Source organism: Schistocerca serialis, chromosome 4 (genome assembly GCF_023864345.2).
Source record: "Schistocerca serialis cubense isolate TAMUIC-IGC-003099 chromosome 4, iqSchSeri2.2, whole genome shotgun sequence".
In the NCBI taxonomy this organism is placed as follows: domain Eukaryota; kingdom Metazoa; phylum Arthropoda; class Insecta; order Orthoptera; family Acrididae; genus Schistocerca; species Schistocerca serialis.
Window position 1 is genome coordinate 37,900,634 of NC_064641.1, and position 25,113 is coordinate 37,925,746.

Here is a 25,113-nt window from a genome sequence, read left to right on the forward strand (position 1 = left end):
GTTATCTCTTAAAAATAGTACACTCACTTAATATTTGTTCTTAACCCACTTCACTTAACAGAAAACATTAATTTTATACCACTGAAATACTATTTTTAACAATCTATAATTTTTACATCCCTTGCAATGGGGAAGCTGTAAGCCCTTTACAAAAAAATGAATAGGAGCTTTTTGCAGGAAATTGAAAGTAGTTTAATTTTGTACTGGGAAACACTTGTGCTACAAGACATGGTTTTCAAGTTGTTACAGAAAAACATAGAAAAGTTACCTTTAAATGCCATCACCCCACCCCACCGGTGGACATTTTTCATGTTATTCATGACACACTCCCTACCGCCATACAAAAATTGGTGATTCAATGATTTTCTTCCCTATTACTTCTTTTTGGGTTTCCACTGACTCGGCTAATAATGGTTGTGCAAGAAATGATTTTGAAATTTGTAAGACTTTATCCCTTTAGAAAGGCCAATGAAAACATCATGGTCAGGATACTGCAAGGAATTTTTTTCTGAAAACATAATCAAGGCATAGTGCATCTTAAGTGACAATGGATATCAATTTAAGTCAGAAATTTGGAACCAATTTCTTGAATCAAATGAAGGCAAACCTGGATTTCTCACCACCATCGACAATCAAACCCAGTGGTGTGCACTGATTAGGAATTAGGGACATCTTTTTAGTACATACTGCGGAAATAAACATAAAACAAGTCATGAACAGTTTAAAGCATGAGAATATTAGTTTGCCACTATGCCAAGTTCTTTACAGCAAGGACCCATAGAGTACATTTCGACAATACCTGCAGTTCCCCCGAGAAGGAAAAGTCTGCCAGTACTCAGCTGCAGTGAGAGTACTAGTGCTTATTTAGTAGACACTGCATTTTCATGGGTTAGTTATGTTTTTAGTAGTGTACATGAAAGACGGTGCCATGAGACACTGTATATGTATGAAGATATAGTTATTTCACAGACTAGAACATTTTTTTTCATATTCCTATGACCATGGGCACAGTGGCTAGCTACAACAACTGTTCTGACATGTGCACATGGGTCGACTTGTCCACACTATGTCACAGTGCGGAGCTGTTACCAGCTAGGGTGGTGCCTACACATTCCTCAAGCTCAAGACCACTGCAGTGCCTGGCCTGGAAAGGAACAATGCTTTCGTGAGCTAAGTCATGTCCCCCAAAGCTTCACATCAAGGTCAGCTGAACCCCACCATTTTTTAATTTGAGGTTCCAAAAGCCCCATCAGCACCCCTGGCATAAAAAAAATGTATGTGGAGTGTTAGTGCACAGTTAACTAGAATAAAAAGCAGAGGAAAGATTTTCCTTTTTTTTTTTTTTCTTTTAAGTGAAGTGCATCAGTGGTAAGGACATCAGAGCTTTAGCAATACTAATGACACCATCACGCACGCGCACACACACACACACACACACACACACACACACACACACGGATAAAGACATAAGAGTGTCATTAAAAATGCTGTAATCAGTTGCTTGTCTCAATCAGAAGCCAAATGATTGAGACAGTTACTCCACACAGAAGAGTTAGGTGATCACACACCTTCACAACTATTGCATCACATACAGGCTCTATCTACCAATGCTGTTAATGAAGTAGTTCTCCGATTAATCTATGTAATACGAGGGCAGTTCAATAAGTAATGCAACACATTTTTTGCTCGGCCAATTTTGGTTGAAAAAACCGGAAATTTCTTGTGGAATATTTTCAAACATTCCCGCTTCGTCTCGTATAGTTTCATTGACTTCCGACAGGTGGCAGCGCTCTACAGAGCAGTTAAAATGGCGTCTGTAACGGATGTGCGTTGCAAACAACGGGCAGTGATCGAGTTTCTTTTGGCGGAAAACCAGGGCATCTCAGATATTCATAGGCGCTTGCAGAATGTCTACGGTGATCTGGCAGTGGACATAAGCACGGTGAGTCGTTGGGCAAAGCGTGTGTCATCATCGCCGCAAGGTCAAGCAAGACTCTCTGATCTCCCGCGTGCGGGCCGGCCGTGCACAGCTGTAACACCTGCAATGGCGGAGCGTGTGAACACACTCGTTCGAGATGATCGACGGATCACCATCAAACAATTCAGTGCTCAACTTGACATCTCTGTTGGCAGTGCTGTCACCAGTTGGGATATTCAAAGGTTTGTTCCCGCTGGGTCCCTCGTTGTCAAACCGAACACCATAAAGAGCAAAGGAGAACCATCTGTGCGGAATTGCTTGCTCGTCATGTGGCTGAGGGTGACAATTTCTTGTCAAAGATTGTTACAGGCGATGAAACATGGGTTCATCACTTCGAACCTGAAACAAAATGGCAATCAATGGAGTGGCGCCACACCCACTCCCCTACCAAGAAAAAGTTTAAAGCCATACCCTCAGCCGGTAAAGTCATGGTTACAGTCTTCTGGGACGCTGAAGGGGTTATTCTGTTCGATGTCCTTCCCCATGGTCAAACGATCAACTCTGAAGTGTATTGTACTACTCTTCAGAAATTGAAGAAACGACTTCAGCGTGTTCGTAGGCACAAAAATCTGGACGAACTTCTTCTTCATGACAACGCAAGACCTCACACAAGTCTTCGCACCCGAGAGGAGCTCACAAAACTTCAGTGGACTGTTCTTCCTCATGCACCCTACAGCCCCGATCTCACACCGTCGGATTTCCATATGTTTTGCCCAATGAAGGACGCAATCCGTGGGAGGCTCTACGCAGATGATGATGAAGTTATTGATGCAGTACGACGTTGGCTCCGACATCGACCAGTGGAATGGTACCGTGCAGGCATACAGGCCCTCATTTCAAGGTGGCGTAAGGCCATAGCATTGAATGGAGATTACGTTGAAAAATAGTGTTGTGTAGCTAAAAGATTGGGGAATAACCTGGTGTATTTCAATGCTGAATAAAACAACCCCTGTTTCAGAAAAAAAATGTGTTGCATTACTTATTGAACTGCCCTCGTACATAGGTCACAACAGACTGCCAGTGCTCAGCTGCAGTGAGATTATAAGTGCTTATTTTGCAGACTGCATCATTTATGGCCTGACACACGGAAGTTACTCACTGTATGTGACTGCAATCTTGACACCCTAGCACAAATGAAAGATTGTATTACTGAGATTTATCCATCCACATGTACTGCAGCCTTATTTCCACAATCAGGCATTTCCTTGGCACCATTATAAGCACCCATCACAAGTCGCCATTCTCCAAACGCAATATTCTAGTCACCCATCACAGAGCCGATGTGCTGTGGAAACGTCACTGACTGCCTTCAGCTGAAAAGTTATACTGATACAATAGACGATTTAGCTCAGAAGCTTAAAAATGTTTCTTGTGTGAGATGGGAAATGTGCCCAGAAGTCAGTAATGCTTCCTAGATGGCAACCATCGCCTGTCAACAAAAATTGTATAAAACTGCAGTTTCTAGTAGACATAGGTGCTGATATATCGATATACCTTTCTTCTCAGCTATCTCGCTGCAGCAGTGATAGCCATAGCCCCTTTGTTCCCAATTGTTCCACAATCAGGACATACATTCATGCAACATTCTCACTTAACTCCAGCTTCGTTGTGAGTGTATGTGGCAAATCATAGCGACAGACATAATCCACACCATCCTTGGAGCCTATTTTATGATTTTGTGGCCTGCAACCAGACCATCGACACCACCATCTTCTTGACACAACATCTAACTTAGCTAGCAGCGGGTGTTAACACCATGTAGACAACACTGCTGTATGCATGATCACTTGTGATATCCTATATCTAGAACTCCTTAAGAAATTTCCTGACATTACTCAGCAGCCACCCATTCTAGAGCCCATACAGCATACAACAACGTACTATGTTCTAACAATGCCAGGACTGCTTATTCATGCTCAACCCTGTCAATTACCACCTGAGAATTTGAAGATAGTGAAGCAGGAATTTTGTTTTATGTTCACCCAAGGGATCGGTCATCTGTCAAACAGCAGCTGGGCCTCGCCTCTCCACAAAGTTCTAAAGAAGAGCAATAGATGGCATCCACTTGGCGATTAAAGGCAACTTAACACTACAACTATTTCTGACAGATGTCCTGTCCTGTATGTTGAACATTTCTCATTCAATATCCATGGAAAACACATCTTCTAAACAACACACCTGCACGGGCTTTCTATGAAATGCACAGTGCTCTGGACGACATATCTAAGATCACCGTTTGCATTACATTCAGCCTATTCGAATTTACTAGGATTCTTTTAGGATTATGCAACACTGCACAAACCTTCCAGCACTTTATGGACAAATTCACACACAATTTCAAATCCTTTTATGTCTTTACTGATTATGATTTTTTTGGTGATTTCCAGCTCCGAAACAGAACATCTGTACCATTTACAGCAAATCTTCGCTTATCTCCACTCACATGGTTTATTCCTCAATCCATCAAAGTGCATATGTGGAGCATCAGTTCATTTCCTGGGTCATGCCATAAACAGCCAAGAATTTGGTTGATGTAAGAGTGGGTGAAAACTATAAACAACTTCCCACAGCCTGTGGCAGTCCACAGTCCACATGCTGCAAATGATGATTTTTATATATATATATATATATATATATATATATATATATATATATATATATATATAAAAAAAGACCTAGGTCTTAAATATGTCTGCTTGTGTCTGTATGTGTGGATGGATATGTGCGTGTGTGCGAGTGTATACCTGTCCTTTTTTCCCCCTAAGGTAAGTCTTTCCGCTCCCGGGATTGGAATGACTCCTTACCCTCTCCCTTAAAACCCACTTCCTTTCGTCTTCCCCTCTCCTTCCCTCTTTCCTGATGAGGCAACAGTTTGTTGCGAAAGCTTGAATTTTGTGTGTATGTTTGTGTTTGTTTGTGTGTCTATCGACCTGCCAGCGCTTTTGTTCGGTAAGTCACCTCATCTTTGTTTTTTTATATATATATATATATATATATATATATATATATATATATATATCTGAAAAGAAAGATGATGAAACTTACCAAACAAAAGCGCTGGCAGGTCGATAGACACACAAACAAACACAAACATACACACAAAATTCTAGCTTTCGCAACCAATGGTTGCCTCGTCAGGAAAGAGGGAAGGAGAAGGAAAGACAAAAGGATATGGGTTTTAAGGGAGAGGGTAAGGAGTCATTCCAATCCCGGGAGCGGAAAGACTTACCTTAGGGGGAAAAAAGGACAGGTATACACTCGCACACACACACATATCCATCCACACATACACAGACACAAGCAGACATTTGTAAATATATATATATATATATATATATATATATATATATATATATATATATATATATATAATGGAAGGAAACATTCCACGTGGGAAAAATTATATATAAAAACAAAGATGAGGTGACTTACCGAACAAAAGTGCTGGCAGGTCGATAGATACACAAACAAACACAAACATACACACAAAATTCAAGCTTTCGCAACAAACTGTTGCCTCATCAGGAAAGAGGGAAGGAGAGGGGAAGACGAAAGGAAGTGGGTTTTAAGGGAGAGGGTAAAGAGTCATTCCAATCCCGGGAGCGGAAAGACTTACCTTAGGGGGAAAAAAGGACAGGTATACACTAGCACACACGCACATATCCATCCACACATACAGACACAAGCAGACATATATATAAAAAAAAAGGGTGTACATGGGGACAAAAACAAATCCCAGATTTCCCAGTTAAAAATTCACTTTTTGCTGGGTGAAAATACACCTTCTCCCCCAGAACTGTAAAACTTCAATCCTCTGAATGGTGAAGGTTTTATACACCGATGTACAACTTCTTGGCACTTTAAGACATCGACCTCATGTAAACTGCATATTTTTCTGTTACGAAATACAGTACAGTAGCTTCCTAAGCACTGAAATCAAGATTGTCAGCTAATCATATTCCATGTCAAGTGACCTCACCAGCCAATGACAGCAGATATTAGAGCACAGGACATGTAATGTAGTAAGCCAAACAAAATACATACGGTATAGTTACAAGAAAATCTAATCTTTTACCGATAATACTGGTCATCATTCCCCCTCCCCAGAGGCTGTTGTTACGCAGGATCCTAAGAGCACAGCTTAAATCGCAGCAGCTGAAAATTACTGATGAGCATGATCACAAATTTCACTGCTGTGCACTGAACATTTCATGGGTTACCTGATTACGTGTCCTGCTGAGCACTTCAATTTTTCTTCCATGGAAAAGCCAACTACATCTGATATTGCTCAAGAACTCACTTTGCCCCCCCCCCCCCCCCCCCCCTCCCCCCAACCTTTTCCTGGATAACTATACTTTTTTCTATCACTATTACATAATTTGTAATTTATGAAAGAACTAAAATAAGTACGAAAAACTAACCTGGAAGGTTGGTCTTTTTTTGTGTGTGTTACCCTTTAAAGTCTATCAAACACAAACATGCCAGTAAAATTTTACATAATGGCTTGAATAGCTGGTCTTCTGGGCCTGAAACTTCTCTAAGTAGCTGGTCCTCAAAGCATAAAGTTCTGAACGAGAGTCAAATGCTCCATGATTTACAAAATTTATTGCACATTCTCACAAGCAACATAATTCATCTTGCATAAAACAAAATTTAGTTTGAAAGTAACGCTTCTCAAACTACCATTCACAATACTTTACAGCGGCCAGTTAGAAATGTAAACAGTTGTGACATCACACACATACGAAGCTGTTGATACAAAGTAGTGCAGAGTTTTCGTCCTAAAGCCTTTGATACATTTTGCTGTCTGTAGACATTTGTGTCTGCACTATGTTTTATTGTTGTATATGATGCATTTTCTTTGCAATTAAAGTTTTATTTCGGTGTTATTCTCTCATTTATATTTTATAGCTGCATTATTATTCTGCACTAGCGGGCTAAGGTAAAATTCTTCATTAGAGTATCGGCTCATACCAGTCAAAATAACTAAAATTTAACTGAAAACTAAAAAAATAAAAAATTTCCAAAATTCTAAAAATTCATGGGTTTATTCCGGACTTTTCCCAGATGAAAAAATTCCCATGTTTTTCCTGTATTTCCCGTTGTCCCAGGGCATATACTCTCTGTAACTATTGTCATTGCTTTGTGCATAACAACGTGCTGCTGACCACTCTGTTTAATGATTTCTTGCAAGGTTCACTGAAACCACATGATAAATTACAGTGGATTAGGAAAGCAGAAACTGCTTTTAACAACGTGAATGCTGCTATAGCTGAGGCCACACTCTTTTCCACAAGAATCTTTTGCTTTGATGGTTAATGCATCTAATACTGGAATAGGTTCTGAACTTCAACAGCAAATAGACCAACACTGGGAGATGTTGGCATTCTTCATTCCGAAACTATCTATGTCGCAGCACGGATGGTCATCATATGACCACGAGTTGAATGCTTCCATAAAGAAATTCTGCCACGGCTTAGAGACCAGTAGTTTATGTTGGTCACTGATCATATGCCAATATCTACACTTTTTATCAGAGAGAAAATAAAGCACTGCCACATCAACTGCAACACTGACGACATAGCACCACTCAAGACACACATAGTCCAATGTTAATTAGGAACTAAATACACCAGCAGATGCCCTTTCCCTTGCACATGAAATTGCACAAGAAAAAGAAGTTCCACTTAAGATTGCTGATGCTTGTATAGCTGAATTTCCTTCAAGATATTTCTTAAATGCTTCCAGAACACTGAACACTGAAATGTAGGGCACACCTGAGTTATTCTGGGCATTTAGTGACACTACTTCTGACCACCTTGCCATAACTTCTCATCTTACTTACTCTCTGCTACTTTCATTTCTTATACTTCCATTTCTTGTCTGTGTTTTTCTCCTTCTCAAGGAACTCCTTTTGTATTATTTGAAGACAGAATTTGATTTTTTGTATCTTCGTCCCGTATCTACTGTTTGAATGTCGGCCAATGTTGCTTTAATTGTTGTGTTTCTATGAGCATACAAAAATTATTGATCCGTCAAAGACTATAAACTACAACTTACCTCATTATTATCTATTTTGGAATCAAATTCATCAGACTTTTTAAAATAACTGAAGTCTGAAATAATTTCCCCATATTTCTGTTGCTCTTGTTTCGTTTCCAGCCTGTAACAAAATTCCATAATAAGCTAAGAGGCTGATGTAACTATGTTTCATATAATTAAGAATTTTTTTCCATACATTACTCATAAGGGCACAAAATTACTGAAATATGTAACAATAAATGCACACAAAAACTATTTTTAAATGATATCATCTTCCAGGCATTCTTTGCAAAATTGATGGTTTACAAATTTTTGGGTTTGCAACAAATTTGCAGGAAAACAAAAAGTGTGAAAATCACACTTTTAAATTTGCAAATCAATATTACAAGAAAAAAAGCAGTAGAGATATTTTACGTTTTGGATTTTGTATCCAACAAACAGTACATCCAACACAGCACAGTGAGCGTTACACACCACAAAATGCAAGTGTAATGTGAGAGGCTTTTAATTTAACTGAGTATACAATTTATCAGCAAAATAAATAATACAGAACAATGGAATGCACATTGTGTTGTTCCATTTGGATATGAAAGAATACAATCTCACCTAGATTTATTACATAGCCTGCTTGAAGTCAAAAGTCTGAATGAAGCCTTACTATGTCATGCAGTTTTCACAAAAAGTATACTTCCTGTAAATAGTTAACACCTCCTAGGTGGCAGTATGAGGCTTCAGTATAAAATTAAAAAAGCTGAATACGTATGTGTCCAAAGCGAAACTAGCGATATAACAATATACAACCATTACACATCTGCAGAGATCTACTTACAATTTTCTTAGTTGAGTCATCTTGTACAAAAAATGCTAACAAAGTTGCAAATCTCAGCTTTCCATCTGCCTCAAATATTTTCCTTGTTGATACATGGTACTGGGATCCACAAAGCTGTCAATACAGTCCAAACCTGGATTCTAAGGCACCAGTCTTAAATTTTCTGGGTAGCATATACAGTATGACATTTCAAGTTCTGACTGGCAATAATTTCTCAGTTCTAATAACAGATATGTTGTATGATTATTTGCAGTGTATTTCTTTGCTGAGCTGGCCAACTGACAAATCCATGTGGTTCATGGTCCTTGTGGCTTGTTATAGGCTTTTGCATTTCCTCCGTATGTCTAAGGCCTTTCAAAGAAGACTTCGCCGGCCGGTGTGGCTGAGCGGTTCTAGGCGCTTCAGTCTGGAACTGCACGACAGCTATGGTCGCAGGTTCGAATCCTGCCTCGGGCATGGATGTGTGTGATGTCCCTAGGTTAGTTAGGGTTAAGTAGGTCTAAGTTCTAGGGGACTGATGACCTCAGATGTTAAGTCCCATAGGGCTCAGAGCCATTTGAACCATTTTTTGAAAGAAGACTTCAGATCCAAAATTTTCTGCCACTTCCTTATTATTTTAATAAATTCAGCAGTTCCTTCATAATTTTCCATGTCATTTTTAGGTTTGAATACCACACTACACCTGTTGTTGTCACTGAAAATTTGACAAACAAGCTTTACATTTTATCTTCTAACAAAGAAGGCCACGGTGCTTTCATACATAAACCATTCCCAAATTTTAATAATTTGTTGCTTTCAATATCAAATATAGAGCTAACTGCAGAAAATGAAGCTTGCATTCTTATACAAGGGGAAGTAAAATGTCAGACATTCATCTTTCAAATTCAACCAATTATTTCTGATGCACTTCAAAATATGGAAAGAGTGTATAACATAATGCAAGGGTCTGGAATGATCTAAAGGGTGGTAAGCAATATGAAGCTGCAGTGGATTTGCAAAATTATAAACATCTTTTCTATTAATTGAATTATCGTCAGAAGAAAAGTAAGTATAAGTATGAGTGTGTGTGTGTGTGTGTGTGTGTGTGTGTGTGTGTGTGTGTAAAATGGATGTGCTCTGAAAGCTAGCAAGTTTTTTGTCCTTTTCTGTGTGCCTGTCAACAATTCAATGCTTCTGCCTTTTAATGAGTTGTCTCCTTTCCTCCCAAAGTATTTACATTTCTCAGTTTTTTCTTTATCCCTGAAACTACTCTTTATTTGTTGGTATTTGCAGAAGAAGATGTGTGAAAATACTGTCAAAGAAATGGAGAACTTGCACTATGAAATGAATAGCAGCCACTGATGAATTCTCATACATGCTGCAATTCTAAAAGTTTTGCCTAAGCTTCTATAGCTATTAACCATAATTAGACAAGAAGCAGCTTTTTGGTTTGTGTACTAGCTTTCTTTCTTTCTTAAGCACAAACAGAGTACATCAGGCTACCTTCAAGAATAGTTAATATAGCATGAACAAGTAATTTCTGACAGCTACTTTTATCTTAACTCATACACTGACTAATGTTACACAACAGAACAGTCCATCATTGTGTGTTTTGCAGGACATGATGTGTGTATGAATGAGGCAAACAGTGATTCAAAACAACACTGCTATTCTATTATGACACAAAACACACAACATTTCCCATTAAGAGTAGAATTAATAAATAAGACTATAATGCTCTTACCTGAAAACTGGTGGAACATAATCTTTCAGCCGTAATAATTCTGCTATAATAGCATTTCCTCTGGATACAAGACGTAAGATTGTTTGACCACATGGGTTATTGTCAGCCAAAAATTCGGTCATGTTGGGAATATATTATTCTATCCAGTCAAGTGGGAGATAATGGAATGAGTCAGTCTAAAACAAACAGTTCAATCAGGTTAAGTGCTCAATATATTTGTTTGAAATCAACTACAAAATATAAATTTGAAACATAGTACTTATACAAAAGGTATTAATGTTCGTAAGATTTCATAACTAAAACAATAACAATGGAAAATCTGGTGTCTGTTGCCCAAGACCACCTCTACTGTTGTTAATGGGAAGCTTCACTCCTTTTTTTCTTTCTTTTTTTTTTTAAATAAATTCTCACTAAAATTTCTTTACATGATAAGGGTCACTGTGTTGAGTTGCACTGAATATTTATATTACTGAGTTTCATAAATAAAGACAGATTATGAAGATACAAAAACAAATAAGGTTACAAATGTGGAACAATGTAGAAGTTCAAACTGGTAGAGAGGAAGCATGTTGAAAACAGATAAGCGGATAAAATTTTGCTCCAATGTAAACTAGTGAAAAACTTTTGCAGGAGCCTCATGACCTGCACAGTTGGTATTAAAAAGAATAATAATAACTGGGATAATTGTCCTCAGTACTTTTCAGACCATAGAAAATCTCTGCACAAAGCCATCTCCGTAATGGAGGTAAAAGTAAACCTGCATTCTCGGTACAGTTCAGTAGTGCGGGCCGCATCTCCAACCATGAGCAGGACAATGTGGCTTCTGTACACTGTTCACATGCTTTGAGAGGTCACTTCAACATTAGACAGTGTGCACACTGTTGCTTTAAGATGTGACGGATTGATAGCACAGAAAGTAGCCCACATAAATGGTGCACACGGCAATGAGATCATTCAATTAACTGCTATCATGAGACAAAAAAAATCTGGAGGTCACCCACAGTAACAACAACAGTGATAGTCGGCTGGTTTGCTGACCACTATTTACATATTATGGCTCCTAGGTACACAACACGTTTCAAAGGTTTAAACCTCCATCATCAGGTGGATTTACATTTCTTAGTATGAAATTTGTGTGTGTGTTGTGCTACGATTTTTTGGAGGAACCTATGGCACTGGCTAGTGGAGAAACAAAACACTATTTCAGAACATGGTTCTGGGTTTCTTTTGACAAAAAATTAAATGTGTATCTAACGGTAAACACAGCAGCAACAGCAGCATCTTTCCTGAAGATGCTGGACAGAAGGATTGCCACAATATTGAGTCTTGTTGATTTTGGAATCCAGCAGCGAACATGATCGGACTACCAAGAGTTATTACACTGGGAAAGCTTGCGCAGTCACACCACACCCATCTGTTAATGCCTTCTTCCAGGAGATACTAATCAACCTAATGGAATGACCTGCATATATGCTGACATGAACTTGATTTAGCAACTTGGGACCAGCTGAAACTTTCAGTGCATCATCACAGAAATCATCCTCACACACAAGACAATCTCAGGGGAGCCACTGTCTGAGTGGGATAGGGTTGTGCAGCAACATCTTGGTCATCATGTGTATAGTACACCAAGGAGGAACCAACTATATTACAATGCAGGAAATGTAGCAACATTGTATTGAATGTCACCCAGCAGTACATTTCAGTTTCACAGACGAGTGATTTTGAATATCTGCCATTCCCAACACCATGAGTTTTTCCAGATTGCCCCCAAACAACAACTAAAGAGAGACTGTGCTGTAGAATATGTGGTACCAGGTGGCATGGATGTTGAGTGCCCACCAGAGGAGACTGACTTAAATAGCCCTTAGGGGGCAATGCGGCCACACAGTGCTATGCTTACACAGTGAGAATGCCACAGTCTTGCCATTTGAGTACGGCAGCAAATAACATTCCATGAGGCAGGTATATAGGTGACTGCAAAGCACTTCAGTCTTCGCACTTGATACCTCAGGGTCTACCTTCACTGTACTGGGACTGCTTGATAATTACCTAGCTTGTCAACTAATTACTCTCTTTGGTTGTATCTTGGATTTGTCTCTCTGCTGTTCTTGGCCTTCTTGTCATTGTTGTAGTGATGGCTTTGTGTAGCACCGAGTTGTCATGTAGGTTGTTTGTCCTTGTCTTAGTCTGTTGTCTTGTCCAAAGCAATCTGTTGCATTTATTTCATCTACTATTAATTTGGGTTATTCTTATACAGGAGGCATCCCGCTGGTAGCTTTCTCCTCTTCCCCTTATCTTTCGGAACTCTGACACGTGCACCGATATCTGTCTACCTGCAGACTAGCAGAATATGCAAAAACAATGTCCGTTACCACATCTCATTCCAGCTTTCAGCTGGAGTTTGGGTTCAATCCACCTGACAACGAATACATTAAACACTGGCATAGGCGACTTATGGAGACAGGTTCACTATGCTAAGGCAAACATACAGGTTGTCCTTTGCATTCAGAGGAGACAGTGAATAGAGTTTGGCAATCCTTCCAATGCAGCCCTGCAAAGTGCATTCTAAAAGTGAGCCATGATTTAGCACTGCGTAGTTCAACAATCTAGGACGTTCTTCATAAGAGTGTTTGACATTAAATTTTTACAAACTGCAACTTGTGAAGGCACCCACTGTCTTCAGTGGAGACAGTTTGGGATTCCCACAAAACGTCAATTTTATTCACAGGGTAGCCTTCACTGGTGAGGCAACCTTCCATATCAATGGCAAAGTCAACAGGGGCATAATATTCAAAGCTGGGGTGCAGAACATTCTCGGCAAATCACTGAGCATGCCTGAGATTTTACCAAGTTGAAAATCTTCACTGCCATGTGCAGAATGATGCTTTATGGCATTTTCCTTTGCAGAAAAATTGTAATGGGACACTCATACCTTGACATGCTCCAGATGTGCTTGATACCACAACTTGGGGAAGACTCCTGAGATTTCTTTTCTAACAGGTTGGAGCTGCAGCCACTTCCATTATGACATGAGAGAGTATCTGAATGAACATCTCTGACAGTTTGGTTAGGTCACATTGTTGCTGATGATGAAGCATTGTTGAGATGGCTCTAGAGGTCTCTTGATACGACTTATTTTAATGGGGCTTTATCAAAGACTGTGTCTTTGTTCCACCATTACCTGAAGACCTGACAGAGCTGAAAGAGTGGATCAAAAAGCCTTTGCTGCTATTACAAGAGACATGTTGATTTGAGTATGGTAGGTAATGAACCATTGACAAGATATCTACCATATCATGAAGGACACCCATTTTGAATTTTTGTAAGATATGTATAAAGCTTTGACTTATTATCTTAATTTTGCTCTGTAAAGGATTCTGATATCACATCTAGGCACCTGCTGAATTCAATGCAATGCAAAAATATAAATAATGAAGCAAAAAATGCTCACCTCAACAGAGGGAATGCTGGAGTTGGCAGCCACGATATGTGATTTATATATGCAGCTGAGCACACCAACTGCACAGTGCCAAGTAGTTATTAGTTAGTTAATAGGGAAGGCACTTGGTAGCCATGATTGTAGAAGCACCTCCTGCACAAAACAGCAGGGCAGTTATGGCTGATTATTATACAGTTACTGTTATAAAAGTGGTTTGAACTATGTTCAAAATCAATATCTGCATGAGCACAGAAGGAAGATTCATCATCGACACACAAAACTGAAGCAATCGATAAGTCAGATGTAGCCAACTGCCACATGAAATAATATCACGCAATTAGATACAGAAAGACTGGTTTCTCAAATTAAGGCCTATGTTTGGTACTAGTAGATTCAGGAGAATTCCTTCACTTCATTTACCATGTGGCCGCCATTTTTTTATGTTAAATTTATCACTTATCTCAAACCTGCTTCTCCTCAATACTAATTTGTTTACTCTTAATCCATATTGTGAGCTCAGTAGACTGTTTATTCCAGTCAACAGGTCCTATAATTCTGCAATATTTTTACAAAGAATAGTAACATAATCAATGAACTTATTACTGACACCCATTCACAATGAAATTTAATCCCACCTCCAAACAATTACATTCATTTCCTTCATTGCTTCTTCGATATGAGAAAGAAAACGCTGTGGTGTGAAAAGTAATTTTTTTTCTTTCTTTCTCCCCCCCCCCCCCCCCCCCCTAAATTAAGTTTTAACTGCACTAATAGGTCACATAAATCATTAAACATATTGTTTCTCCCATTAAGTTTTAACTGCACTAATAGGTCACATAAATCATTAAACATATTGTTTCTCCCACATAATTTTTTTTTCTTCTTATACATAATTTTTTTACAAAATTATATACACAATGATGTGCTGTTTTGTTTTCTTACTTAGTGTCAGTTGTACAGACAACATGAAAGTTGTATTTATGACTTATGATCAGAATACCACAATGGAATTTGAATCTTCCAAAACTTTATAATCCTACCCACTTGTGGATTAAAACTATGTTCCTCAGATCCAGTGGCTGGAGAGGCCTGTCTCATGCCCCACAAAACAATGATCCCAACCGATTTACCCATTCATTTTAAGCGAATTCAGTTCCCAACATTTGCAATAACAATAAACAAGGCTCAATGTCGGAGAGAGGAGATGGACAGAGAGGGGAGGAAGGAGTATAGGATGTATATTCAATTTCCATACATAGTAGGCAATTGCAAACTATTGCTGGGTTCAGTAGCGTTGAGTATTACCTTAAAGTGTATTACTATATATCTAAATATAACTGACTTCTTGCACTGTTGAATGCTTCTTCCTAGCTTCAAAGCCATCACCATAATTATAACAAATCTCAACTCATGACATAAGAGCATACTTGTAATGCCATTCAGTGATCTCGAATTTAAAAAGACCACTATCATTCAATTATGTCAAATTAGGAATAACTATGCGTGGCAACAAATTTAAGTTAAAATTACTGACACATTAAAACTGTGTGCCATACAAACTCAAACCTGACCACTGCCTTTCACAGGCAATGTTTAAGAATACTTCACATCCCAATTGAAACCTTTCATCTAACAGTATCTCTCTCCCCTTTTCAATCAACTTTGAAAGGGAGGCTCTAGGTGTGATTATATATCTGGTGCACATCTAATTTGGCAATTAGGAGAGAGGTACTGACAAACAGAGGCTTTCAGACAGTCTTTATGATACTCTGCTGTTAAGATAGTATTATGATCGTAGAAACTTCAGGGGGGGGGAGGGGGGGGGGGGGGGGGGGGGGAAGGCGACTACACACTCATCTGCAGATGAAAGAAGATGGCTGGCGCACTGCCACAGTGTAAAATCAAAGTAGAGGTGTGTGTGTGTGTGTGACTGACTTTAACTGTGTCATTCACCTTTACCTGCATCAGTCACAATAAACTGAGTGACAGAGGGTACATGGCGTACCAGAATAATTTTTCCCTTTTCCCTTTTCCTACTGCATTCGTGGATGGTACAAAGGAAAAAAGAAGCCTTGAATTTTTCGAACATTAGTGTTGACTTGTGTGTACTTGAGGACAATATTATGGAAATGGAAGAGGACGTAGATGAAAATGAAATGGGAAATATGATACTGCGTGAAGAGTTTGACAGAGCACTGAAAGACCTGAGTTGAAAAAAGGCTCCCGGAGTAGACAACATTCCACTAGAACTACTGACAGCCTTGGGAGAGCCAGTCCTGACAAAACTCTACCATCTGGTGAGCAAGATGTATGAGACAGGCGAAATAACCTCAGACTTCAAGAAGAATATAATAATTCCCATCCGAAAGAAAGCAGGTGTTGACAGATGTGAAAATTACCGAACTATCAGTTTAATAAGTCACAGCTGCAAAATACTAACACGAATTCTTTACAGACGAATGGAAAAACTGGTAGAAGGCGACCTCGGGGAAGATCAGTTTGGATTCTGTAGAAATGTTGGAACACATAAGGCAATACTGATCCTACGACTTATCTTAGAAGAAAGATTAAGGAAAGGCAAACCTACATTTCTAGCATTTGTAGACTTAGAGAAAGCTTTTAACAATGTTGATTGGAATACTCTCTTTCAAATTCTGGAGATGGCAGGGGTAAAATACAGGGAGCGAAAGGCTATTTACAATTTGTACAGAAAGCAGATGGCAGTCATACAAGTCGAGGCGTATGAAAGGGAAGCAGTGGGAATGGAGTGAGACAGGGTTGTAGTCTATCCCTGATGTTATTCAATCTGTATATTGAGCAAGCAATAAAGGAAACAAAAGAAAAATTCGGAGTAGGTATTAAAATCCACGGAGAAGAAATAAAAACTTTGAGGTTTGTCGATGACATTGTAATTCTGTCAGAGACAGCAAAGGACTTAGAAGAGCAGTTGAACAGACAGGACAGTGTCTTGAAAGGAGGGTATAAGATGAACATCAACAAAAGCAAAATGAGGATAATCGAATGTAGTCTAATTAAGTCGGGTGATGGTGAGGGAATTAGATTAGGAAATGAGACACTTAAAGTAGTAAAGGAGTTTTGCTATTTGGGGAGCAAAATAACTGATGATAGTCGAAGAAGAGAGGATATAAAATGTAGACTGGCAATGGCAAGGAAAGTGTTTCTGAAGAAGAAAAATTTATTAACATCGAGTGTAGATTTAAATGTCAGGAAGTCATTTCTGAAAGTATTTGTATGGAGTGTAGCCATGTATGGAAGTGAAACGTGGACAATAAATAGTTTAGACAAGAAGAGAATAGAAGCTTTCAAAATGTGGTGCTACAGAAGAATGCTGAAGATTAAATGGGTAGATCACATAACTAATCAGGAGGTATTGAATAGAATTGGGGAGAAGAGGAGCTTGTGGCACAACTTGAATAGAAGAAGGGACCGGTTGGTAGGACATGTTCTGAGGCATCAAGGGATCACCAATTTAGAACTGGAGGGCAGCGTGGAGGGTAAAAATCGTAGAGGGAGACCAAGAGATGAATACACTAAGCAGATTCAGAAGGATGTAGGCTGCAGTAGGTACTGGAAGATGAAGAAGCTTGCACAGGATAGAGTAGCATGGAGAGCCGCATCAAACCAGTCTCAGGACTGAAGACCACAACAACAACAACAACAACAACAACAACAACAGTGTTATGATCATTATGCGCAGTGCTTGTTTGAGGTGGCGCAGTGGCTAGCACACTGGACTCGCATTCGAGAGGACGACGTTTCAATCCCGCATCTGGCCATCCTGATTTAGGTTTTCCGTGAATTCTCTAAATCGCTCCAGGCAAATGCCAGGATGGTTCCTTTGAAAGGGCACAGCCGACTTTCTTTCCCGTCCTCCCCTAATCCGATGAGACCGATGACCTCGCTGTCTCGTCTCCTCCCACAAAACAACCAACCAACCAATATGTTTCTTGATTTGTTTTAGATTATGGGCTCTTGGAATTTTATGAGTAATGCTCTTTGGGATACAGTGCCTCTTCCTTGCAATGTTTCCCACTGCAGCTGGATGAACATTTCTGTGATACTTTAGTGCTGACTAAATAAACTCATTATGAATAGCGCACCTCCTCTTTAACTATATTCTCTCTCTTCCATTAATCCAACTTGGAAAGGGTAACAGACCTGTGATCAACACTCAAAGAGTTGTTTCGGCAAGAGATTCGCATAAACAGAAGCTACAGTGTTTTAATTCTCATCTCAAAAATTAAGCTTATATAATTAATTTTTTGCTTCTCTGCAGGAACATTTTTGCAGTTGTGGAAACCAATGAAATCCCCATGTCACAGCTCTGCAGCAAGCCGCTAGATGAGTTAAACACAAAGCCACAGCCCATTATTAAGGGGAGTATCTTGCGGCAATTTGTTTCTGCAACTGAAGAGAAAACGTTGCAAAAATCCACGCTGAGCTGGTGGAACTGTACGACAAAAACCCACAATTATATGACACAGTGGTCAGGTGGTCAGGCACTCCCAGTTTGTCCAAACAAACATGAACAGTGAAGGGTAAGTGGCTGACCATCTCTGTGAAGAACCAGAAATTACCAGAGAAGTGGAAGCCCTAACACTCACAGAACAGCATATCACAATAGTGGAAATAGTGACAATCAATCACAAAACATTCAACATCTTGCACGTCATTCTGAAGACAACAAAAGTCGCCACCCATTGGGTTCTGTGACTGCTCAGATCCTTTCAAAGAGGCTAAGGAGCCGGAAGCGCACAGCAGCAGAAAAGCTGTGGGTGTGTCAGGCCAATTCATACCATTTCTTAAGCCGTATAATCACTGTAGAGGAGTCAGGGGTGTATATCCCTCTGAGCCTGAGGCAAAGGTAAAAAGCAAGCAGTGGAAACATGAATCCATAAAAAATAATGAAGATTCAATCATCATCAGCAATGGCGATGCTTAGCGTTTTTTCAAGACTTCGGTGGTTCGGTTTTAACACATTACAAAATTTTTTGAAACTTTTACCTTACCTCTGTTTGAAAGTCAGTTGTTATAACAAATGTTAGAACTTGTTTATAATAAAACAGTCCCAACTGCTTAAAGATGTTTGTTTATTTACTGGTAATCAGTTTTGACCACTGTTCTGGTCATCATATGGCTGCTTACTCTGTGACGAAAGAACATCAATGTACTTAGAGAAATGTAAACGATAAGCACAATAAGAAACATCATCAAATACATAAAAGAAAGAAAGTTACACTGGTGGGAGACTACTGAACCTGGTGAGGAACACGCACCACTCTAGGAGGCATATAGCCGCTGCTGCACGACATGCAATTTACATCGCTTAAATAGCAGAAGCTTCACCCACTGTCTCTAGCATTACATCATTGTCAGCCAATGGCCATAAAACACATTAAATAAGGCCTAAATACAATTATCTGTGTACAATATTTACTTCCAGATCAAAGGTATATCAAAAGTACAAATGACCTTTATTAAACCATAACATATAACTGAGTAAGAAGAAAGAAAATAAGTTGTTAACATAATAGCAGGTCAGCATTTACTGTATAATGAGAATACATTGATGTTTTTATTGTTACCAGAGTACCGGTGCCACGTGTTCCTAATCACTGTTACATTACAAATGTTTAAGTTTCCATTGCAGACATTTGATGTTAATGTCAAAGGTTTCTGTCAATTTATTTTTGTATTATTCCTTAGAGATTCTTTAATGTTTCAAACATCACTGTAAGCTCTCAGTATAACTGAAGCCTCCCATCTAATGTTGTAGATAATACTAAGAATAGGAACATATCAATCTTCATACAATTACCATAATTATAGGCAATATTTCTCTCACTGTCTATATCTGACATTTGCTATGCACTTGTCCCTATAGAAGGGCACTAATGTTTTATATCTTAATATTGTTTGCTTGTAACACATTTTTGTGGTTAAATGCCATGATATTTTTAATATAATTGTGACAGAAATAATTTCAATTTATAATAACTATTTTGTTTTCTGATTGGTAGTAGTAACATATCGATCTTGATGATTGTACCTCGATTACTGGAAAGCCATAGGTTGTGAGCCATCACCGATGTGTCTTTGATGTGTAGTCATAATACATCAATAATTAGAATGTTACCATGGTTACTGGTGGCACCCCTGCTAAACATCTTTGACTCCTCATGTTTGTTACACACAGGGCCCTCTGGAGGGCACCATACATGTTCATACATGTTAACAGCTTGTTTTCTTTCTTCCTACACAATTTCAAGTTTTATGTTATGGTTTGGTACAGCTCATTTGTATTTTCAATATACCTATGGTCTGGACATAAATATTGTACACAAATAATTGTATTTAGGCTTTATTTGGCATGTTTTACGGTCACTGGCTGACAACGATGTAATGCTGGAGACAGTGGGTGGATCTTCTGCTATTTAAGCAACGCAGCAGTGGTTATACGCCTCCTAGAGTGGCACCTACTCCTCGCCACAACTTCAGCAGATTGCCGCGGGTATACCTTTCTCTCTTTTACATATTTGTTGATGTACTATGTTTCTTTTTGTACTTTTAGTTTACATTCCTCTAAGTATATTCATATTACTCTCTTCACTGCGTAAGCGGTAAATGATGACCAGAAGAGTGACCGAAACTGGTCATCCGTAAATAAACAAACGTTTTTATGCGGCAGTGACTGCTTTATTATAAAAAGAAATTTAACACATTATGCCCATAAGGGCAAACTGTCGCAGGAGCACACTACTGAAATCCCCTGATGGGATTACTAGAGAATGTCAAGGTAAAGTGTCATGGGAAGCTATCAAAGGACATGTTGTTCTCCATGAAAATGCCCCAGTTCATACCACACAGGACACAGTCAAACATGCTGCTTCTTTGGGCCATCAAATTTTGCCTACCCTTCTCCTTATTCTCTACATGCCACACAGTGACTTCTTTCTCTTTTCTCAAAAGAATGAAGACACCATTCCATTTGAGGGATTTTAAGAATGACAACAACGTGAGTTTTGAGGTACAAAGTTCCCTGAACAACCGAAATGCAGATTTCTACAACCAAGATCTTTACTAAGCCATTCATCAGTAGGAAAAATGTGACACACTGATAGGTGTATATGAAAAGAAGGGATAATTTACTAACCAAGCTTCATGGTGCCAACAGATATGGGTAAGGCATCTATCTTCTCAAGAGCTAACTTTATGCCGTCATTCCACTTTAAATCACTGTGGATAAACTTGTAAAATGTTTAAGGTTGTGACCTATTCCACTAATCAATTGCCAGTCATATATTCAAATGATGTTCAACCTTTTCACTTATTTACATGTGCATTTAAGGAGACCACTCTCTGAAAAGCTGAAGCGTTGAGTTGTCGATAGGCACGCACAAAAGAAAGAAACCTTGGGAAACCTGGGTATGTTTTGGAGTTAGCCTTTGATGAGCTAGAGTAAAACTAACACACACACACACACACACACACACACACACACACACACACACACACACACCTATGCCCCTACAGGGTGCTGGCTATGTTAACAGTGCCAATGCTATTTTTTGGCAGGTGGAATGGTTTTGGTGGGGGTCTTGTTGTATGCAATGGGTAGAGGGAATGGTTGTGGTGGGGGTACTGTTGCATGCAGTGGATACAGGGAGGCAGGCCCATATACCTGCCACCCCTCCCTCCTGCATTCCTAGCCAAAAAACCAGTCGCCTCTTTCCCAGATGCTAGCCACCCACCCCCAGTCCCTATCCTTGGCACTTTTAACCTAGCCAGCACCAATTAGGGACACAGCCGTGTGTGTGTGTGTGTGTGTGTGTGTGTGTGTGAGGGGGGGGGGGGGGCAGGAGGGAGAGGTGTTTTTTTACTCTAGCTCATCAAAGGCCAACTGCAAAAGCTAGCAAGGTTTCTTTCTTTCGTGTGTGCCTATCGACTGCTTAACCCTTCTGTTTTTCAGTGAGTGGTCTCTTTTAATCCAAACAAATTTACATTCTACAAGAACTCTCCTACAACATTTACATAACATTTGCTTATGTTTAGGGTCACCTGCAGATCTTTGCAACAGCCAATTATCATGTTCATGTCCCTATTTTGCATCCACAACTTTGTAATTTACTAACAGGTTGACACATACCATGCATACATATTCTGTTTATTGGGCAATGGTGTGCACTTTACTACCTTCTGGAACTTGTGAATGAAAAGAGTAAGATGAGTTTCACAGGATCTGTGCTTGATTCGTACATAGGAATTGTTTGGTCTCCAGAAAAGTCATCAAACAACAGCAGAACACATATTCCATAATCCTGCAAAAAATTGAGGTCCACGAGATAGTCCTATAGTTCGGCATATTAGTCTTTACCTATGGTAAAATAATGCTAGAAGTGGGACCTGTTCCTCCACATATTGAATACAGAATCTACAATGCACACCATCAAATCCTGTGGCCTTTCCTCTATTGAAAAACTGGAATTATGTTTCATTTATGTGCTCATTTCTTTCTATATCTCTCATTACCTCGTTTGCATGACAATGGAATGAATGGTACGCTCTATGGTGATTTTCAATTAAGCATATTCGAAAGACAGAATTTAGGACTTTTGCGGTGTCTTTTAAGTATCGAGAGCAGTGGAAAAAGAGTTAGTCACCACAGAGATACTGCACAGCAAAGAGGTATCATGAGACACCAATGAGATGCTAGGAAAAAGCAGTGCCTCTTGTACTTCCAAGGTGCTACCACTGTGTCTCTGCCCTGAAACAGTATCACCAGAGGGCAGGAGGGCAGTTCTGTTCGAGGTTGGACCCAGCCCACTTCCGAAAAGTTCCTGCCAGAGTAATGTCGTCATCCTGCCTACTCAGAGTGAAGACAGTTCTGTCTCGTGTGTGTTGGTATGTGTGTGTGCAGGTGGGGGGTGGGGGGCAGTGGGAGTGGGGGGGCAGAGGTTTGACTATGCGCCAACCCCATCAGAACTGTGTCAACAAGTGGCTAAGAACTTGCGTTTTCTAGTGACTGTAGCGAAGCCATACTATGGCCATTCTGAACTTGTTTCAATTCACCACTCAGTAACCAGGGCTCATTTAGTGTGTTCTGAACCACAAGCCCACATGTGCAGTTTCATAGTTACAGCCGAGCCTGGTGAGCAAAGATAAGTTTTGTTGTACTTAATAAAGTATTACTTATTCAGAGTGTTCTAATTAACTGTATTATTACTAGCCACCTTAGTGTCCAAGAAGTCAGACACAACAACTAAAGTGCCGATGAGGCTGCAGCTTGCAATTAGGTCACTGTGGCATATTGTGTAACTAACCCTCTCTTGCAGCAGTGTTATTTTTCTGTTTGTGTATGTTGTCATATTGAGTTTCATGATAAATCTTCCAGGTGTGTCTTTAATGCAAGCTATACAGTCACAGGACAAAGGACTAAACAATTACTACAAGCACTGCAAGAAATTGTGGCAGCACCATGACTGCTACCCCAGCCTGTTCAATCAGAAACAACTCCATAAGAAATTCAACCGCCTAAATTCAAAGAGATTCTGAGGTAAAGCAAAGAATGAGCTGCTTATGTTGAGCAGTTGATGGCACATTTCAATGCCTATGGCATAACAGGTAACCAGCTTATTTACTATTTTCCCTCCACCGCAGGCTCAGATGCTGTAGGAATCAGCATGGGTTTAGAAAAAGATGATCATGTGAAACCCAGCTCGCGCTATTAGTCCACGAGACTCAGAGAGCCATAGACGCACATTCCCAGGTAGATGTCGTGTTTCTTGACTTCCGCAAGGCGTTCGATACAGTTCCCCACAGTCTTTTAATGAACAAAGTAAGAGCATATGGACTATCAGACCAATTGTGTGATTGGATTGAAGAGTTCCTAGATAACAGAATGCAGCATGTCATTCTCAATGGAGAGAAGTCTTCCGAAATAAGAGTGATTTCAAGTGTGCCGCAGGGGAGTGACGTAGGACCGTTGCTATTCACAATATACATAAATGACCTTGTGGATGACATCGGAAGTTCACTGAGGCTTTTTGCGGATGATGCTGTGGTATATCGAGGGGCTGTAACAATGGAAAATTGTACTGAAATGCAGGAGGATCTGCAGTGAATTGACACATGGTGAAGGGAATGGCAATTGAATCTCAATGTAGACAAGTGTAATGTGCTGCGAATACACAGAAAGAAAGATCCCTTATCATTTAGCTACAATATAGCAGGTCAGCAATTGGAAGCAGTTAATTCCATAAATTATCTGGGAGTACACATTAGGAGTGATTTAAAATGGAATGATCATATAAAGATTATCGTCGGTAAAGCAGATGCCAGACTGAGATTCATTGGAAGAATCCTAAGGAAATGCAATCCGAAAACAAAGGAAGTAGGTTACAGTACACTTGTTCACCCACTGCTTGAATACTGCTCAGCAGTGTGGGATCCGTACCAGATAGGCTTGATAGAAGAGATAGAGAAGATCCAACGGAGAGCAGCGCGCTTCGTTACAGGATCATTTAGTAATCGTGTAAGCGTTACAAAGATGATAGATAAACTCCAGTGGAAGACTCTGCAGGAGAGACGCTCAGTAGCTCAGTACGGGCTTTTGTTGAAGTTTCGAGAACATACCTTCACCGAGGAGTCAAGCAGTATATTGCTCCCTCCTACGTATATCTTGCGAAGAGACCATGAGGATAAAATCAGAGAGATTAGAGCCCACATAGAGGCATACCGACAATCCTTCTTTCCACGAACAATACGAGACTGGAATAGAAGGGAGAACGAATAGAGGTACTCAAGGTACCCTATGCCACACACTGTCAGGTGGCTTGCGGAGTATGGATGTAGATGTAGATGTATTCCGGCCAGTAGTAAAACTGTTTCCAGATCATCAACCACCTAAGGCCCCCTGCGACAAGTGCGCTGACAACCTGTCAAATCATTTTAAATCACAAGCGCATGTAGCAGCAACTTGTTATAAGTTTTTCTTATTAAAACAGCAGCCAGGACAGTCCTACCAAGAGTAGGAAACAGAACTTAGTGGTCTTACTAGACAATGTCTCCTTCAGTTTCCA

General features: G+C 39.7%; 1 protein-coding gene across 4 annotated transcripts in view; it reads right to left on the minus strand.

Moving 5' to 3' along the window:
* The window catches only part of LOC126473598 (WASH complex subunit 5), a 180,042-nt gene that overhangs the window by 132,737 nt on the left and 22,192 nt on the right, over positions 1-25,113 (minus strand). For 3 of the 4 annotated variants that reach the window (XM_050100747.1, XM_050100749.1, XM_050100748.1), the window contains exons 2-3: positions 10,573-10,748; positions 8,039-8,141 (exon numbers count right to left, since the gene is read on the minus strand). In XM_050100747.1, the coding sequence (XP_049956704.1) occupies positions 8,039-8,141; positions 10,573-10,694 (225 nt within the window). In that variant the 5' untranslated portion in view covers positions 10,695-10,748. Of the gene's footprint in view, positions 1-8,038; positions 8,142-10,572; positions 10,749-14,026; positions 14,168-25,113 lie in introns of all 4 variants that reach the window. The other variant, XM_050100746.1, reaches the window with a different exon arrangement.